General features: G+C 37.3%; 1 protein-coding gene across 1 annotated transcript in view; it reads right to left on the bottom strand.

Annotated features, from left to right (window-relative positions):
* LOC103800446 (liprin-alpha-2-like) overlaps positions 1-4,057 on the bottom strand; it is a gene marked incomplete at its 5' end in the record, with an annotated part of 15,400 nt that extends 11,343 nt beyond the window's left edge. Inside the window, 2 exons of the mRNA XM_009072822.1 lie at positions 1,693-1,755; positions 3,857-4,057. Of these exons, the coding sequence (XP_009071070.1) occupies positions 1,693-1,755; positions 3,857-4,057 (264 nt within the window). The remainder of the gene's footprint in view (positions 1-1,692; positions 1,756-3,856) is intronic.
* Positions 4,058-4,966: the final 909 nt, after the last annotated feature.

The following is a 4,966-nucleotide window of genomic DNA, read 5'->3' as shown; positions in this document are numbered from 1 at the left end:
AATTCAGGTAAAAAGACAATGAAAATGAGTTATAAAAGGTTTTCATATGTATGCTAATCTTAATACAAATGAAAACATACACATAAAATGCACTGATAAAACAACTCCAGTCACCTGCAGTGCCCTTGGCTAAACTACCTGAAAACTTAAAACATGATACCCATAAAATCTTAGTAGGGCAAATCTGGCTGAGTTTTCAAGATATAAAATCATTGTTTCATGGTGAAATTTTACAGCATTATTTAAACAGCTGTTAAATGGCTGCACAACCATTTACTTACAGAATCAGACATTAGTGACGTCATTTTTTGTTTCTAGTTAGATTTTGAAACATTAACAATAAAATCCTGTCTTTCTGAGAATGTATAACAAAGGAACTTTTTACATAACACTTTTTATGGGAAAACTATATTCTTCTGGCTGACCAGTTAAACAGGATCAACCCTACTTCTGGTCAGTTCAGTGTTGTTATATCTGCATTGTTCTTTACCAACAATAAAATTGGAAATTTTACAATGATCAGTTCAAAAAAAAATTATTGATGAGAACTGGCTGCATTAATGTTTATGAAAAAGCTTTAAATACTATAGCAACCATGAGCTTCTCAGAAATAAGTCTTTATTGCATCAAAATTTAGCTCCAGTACCTCTGCCACCATTTATGGATTGGGCTATTAAGTTTTCCAAACTGAAGATCAGTTTTTCAGAGATCTCACTGTAGGACTGTATCAAAGAATCATAGAATCAATCAGGTTGGAAGAGACCTCAAAGATCATCGAGTCCAACCCTACCATGGTTACTAGACCATGGCACTAAGTGCCACAAGGAAGGGAAGCTGTAGAGGGTGATAAGGTCTACCCTGAGCTTTATAAGCACTGTTATGGAGTTGTTATGATGTAATGCTAAAACTCAAAACCTAAAATAATATGTGTTCCAAGTAAAAAAAAATAAATTAAGAACTATTTTAGGGAGAGGTTTGACAAAAATCAACAAATAAATGACACTTCCATGCACCCAGAGTCAAAGATCATGAATACTTAGAGGGTGATAAGGTCTACCCTGAGCTTTATAAGCACTGTTATGGAGTTGTTATGATGTAATGCTAAAACTCAAAACCTAAAATAATATGTGTTCCAAGTAAAAAAAAATAAATTAAGAACTATTTTAGGGAGAGGTTTGACAAAAATCAACAAATAAATGACACTTCCATGCACCCAGAGTCAAAGATCATGAATACTCAAGCTGGGACATGAAAAACTCAGCATTAATGAGAACATAAAGTTGTGTAATGCACCATTCTCAAGCCTTTTCGTATTTCTTTCTACCTCAGCAGATATAAAACTATATTTAGAAAAGGTTTTAGGGACTAGAGCACAGGAGAAATGTTGTACCTGTAACCATGACAATTTCATTTCATTAAATGAGGTTTCACACTGGCACTGAAACTATTATGTACTTTAAAACTCCAATACTGGTTTTAGGGTCACACACCATTTTTGTGATGGCAATACAGTTTGTATTGCTGCAAGATTATGTAACTGTTCTTTAAATTGAATTTTGATACTCCCTGCAACTTTCTAATAGCATGCTTGGGAAGCATCCCACAAAAGATACAGCATCTGTGTTAAAGCAGATAAAGCCCAATTCTCTTTTGAGCCCTGAAACTATTTTAAATGGAAGTGGAAAGACTAACCGTTTTAGCTGGAGCAGCAAGATTTTCCATTTCTTCATGGGTCACCCAAACATTGCCTGAGGGCTACGGACAAGGCCCACAGGAAGGAAGGTGGGATCCATATTAGGTAAGCAGTGGTAAAGAAGAAAGGCAGCACCACTGTAAGTTAACAGCGCATAGCATCACCATCAGCACAACCACGTTCTTGCCTCTACCAAGCTGCAACTAGAGACAACTTTAGACAACTTGGTTTGTATCTTTCATTAGCAGATTCTGAACAGATGTGATGGAGTATTTCAACTAGAACTGATGGATGAAATCTGGCAGAGCACTGCCACAAAGGAAAGAATAATAATTAAAGGTACATTTCATAAACAACTGGCAAATACAACCCTTTAGCTCAGAGCTCTGTCTGGAGGTAAGCTTCAGCTCCCAAAGATTTTCCAGCCTAAATATTCTGCACACATCACATGCTCATATTGTAATCTAAATAATGATTTCTTCTGCCACTTTTCTGTAAATCAAAAATGTCAAGAGAATTCACTTGTAAAACTATTTTTCCTCATCCTATTGTTTTCTGTCAGATTCCCACTAGGACAATGAGGTGAGGCAGGGAGGGGATGTAGATGTCTGTTGTATTTTCTGGAGACGTAAATTAACTCCTTTCCTGAGAAAGAGAGGAGGCAGAGAGATGTGGGACTCAGAAATTCACACACCAGGGCAGGGTCATTTTGTGCTGACAGTTGCTCTGGGAGAATGAAAACAGCAAGGAAAAAGTATTTCCAATGTTTTTAGCTTGAATGTAATGTTTTCTCACTTCATAAGTGTAAATGCTTTTATGCTTTGAAATATGCTTTTATGCTTTTAAAATAAAAATTAATCTTATGCAGTAATTCAATGTTATGTTGAGCTTATACTGCTTTACTTGGGTAAAATGCATTATGAGTCATAGTATTACCATGGTTATGACACATAGAACTGTTCTCAGGGGAGAAAGTATCAGATGGGGAACTACAGTATTAGTAACATGAGGATAAAAGGCCAGCCAATAGCAGCATTAAAGTCCTATTGCTCAGCTGCTTAGGTAGCTCAGTGGATCTGGTATCTCAATTCTAATTTCTACCAAAAGATTCTCCATTAATTCCCTGAGCACAAGATATAGCGAAATATAAATATTATTATCTTACTATTAGAAATCTGAGCAACACCACATGAGTAGTGGTCTTCGTCCTTCACTTCTATGCCATTTCCAATCTGATCAAGCCTCTTTTTTCTTTTTTTTGGTTACAGTCTCCATTGCTTTTATAGTCGTGATGACTATGAAAGCATCACAGTTAACATATCAACATCTCACCAACTCCCCTTTTGTTATCTCATTTATTTTTCTCCTTATAAGTTTGACCTGTTGTTCTTTAATTTCCACTAAAAAAAAAGCACTAAAAGGTGATTTTTATCTATATCACATTCATTCCTACTCTTCACTAATCTATTTCCTTGCTATTTCTGATATGTTTATTCCCTTTTCCTTTGAGACTTGTATCTCTGAGTTTCTTTTTTACTTGCTTCTTTTGCATCTGCTGCCACTCTCTCTCCTGTCCTCACTGAATGCACACGCTCCACTTCTGCCTTCCAGATGCTCCCTTCACACCTCCAATCACTGCTTCTCTTAAAAGCATGAAGAACCTAAACCCAGCTGACTCAGATTATATAACATTTGAAAGGGTGCAAAAAAAGGGGAATGGGAACAAGGTTCAAAAGAGCCATGTTCCTATATAACTTCTCTCAACTCCTGCCTCCCCTCTGCCCCAAAAATACCTAACAAAAAAGAGAAACAAACAAACAAAGAGAAACACAATCTGATTTGGCTGGTCCAGATGACTTGAAGGAAGAAACTGGCAAAAATACAGAAAAAAATGACAAATAAGATGCTCAATACTAATAACTTTGATAACATCAAGAATAATCAAAAGCATAACTTAAAAAAAGTAAGAACATCTGATAAAGTAAAAGCATCAGCAATCAACAATCAAGCAAGTGGTGAGCAGATCATTCTAAGTCTCTGTAGGACAGTTACCACTGATAGCGATGTGTGTGTTACCATAGAGCCACTCTTGTACTACAAAGTCTTTCTGCAGACTCCTGCAGGATGAAGTGGGGAAGAAAAAGTTAGCTGAACAGGACTCACTGTTCTGGATGTTGGAGGTGCTGATGGACTTGTCAGTGATACCATCTCCTGGATTGCCAGTCGGAGTTTTAAGCGATGAAGAGGATTGCTGATTCCAATTTCTCTTTGAATCTCAGTATCAGACAAAGCAGACATAATAGCTCCACTCTTCACGTTGGCACGGCAGGCAGCAACATACCAGGCTGGCATGCCTAGCCACAGCTGTCAAGAGAAAGGACACCTTTCATCCAAAGCACTGCTTCATTTCTCAGATGAAATTAGAATCATAGAATATCCTGAGTTGGAAGGAACCCACTAGAATCATCAAGTCCAAGTCCTCCCTCTGCACAGGACAGCCCCAAGAATCACACCATTTGCCTGAGAGCATTGTCCAAAGACTTTCTTGAACTCTGTCAGGCTTGGTGCTGTGAACACTATTAATTAATTAATTAATGACCAATATTAAACAATTAAATCAATCATCAGGACACCTTATCAATCTGAACAAGCATGGCAACACACACAAATGTCTACGAATATAGCAGTCTTTAATAAAACAAAATTGTTTCTGAACCTTTGAAAATGCCATGGCTTCATGTGAACTCTCTTTTTTGCTTTTACTGTAACCGGAACTTTACAGCAAGGGATGCTTTGAATTATTTTTAGAACTGTGTTCCTCCATTCCAGGTCTACTCCTTTCCCAGGCTTTTAATGAGCAAGTTGTGTCACAAGCCACTGTTACTGCCTACTTGATAGTCTTACTATATACAGTAAACCATCTAAGAAGAATTAAGGAATTTTTTCACTTTTGTGTTAAAATGGCTGTCTCTCTTTCCATGTAAGTCCCCATGGTGTGCTCATAGGGCACAATCTTATGCTTCTCAGCTTTTCTTTTCTTTGTAGAAATGAAACAAGCACAGTTCAGATAATTAACCTAGCAGGGACAGAGTTTACAGCAAATTTAGGACCAGTCTGGTATCGTGTCACATCCCAGCTAGAAATACTGGTTAGACATTGTAGCAAAATGTGTGCACAGCTAAATCACCTGTGGATTTACTACCCCAGGTCAACAGCAGGCCCTTGCTTCACCACTTATTCTTTCCTTGTAAGAGGTACTCTCCTCTCCTAGAA

Source organism: Acanthisitta chloris, unplaced genomic scaffold, assembly GCF_000695815.1.
Source record: "Acanthisitta chloris isolate BGI_N310 unplaced genomic scaffold, ASM69581v1 scaffold35634, whole genome shotgun sequence".
Classification (NCBI taxonomy): Eukaryota; Metazoa; Chordata; class Aves; order Passeriformes; family Acanthisittidae; genus Acanthisitta; species Acanthisitta chloris.
The sequence above is the reverse complement of the archived record's forward strand: the minus strand, read 5'-3'. Positions and strand labels throughout refer to the sequence as shown.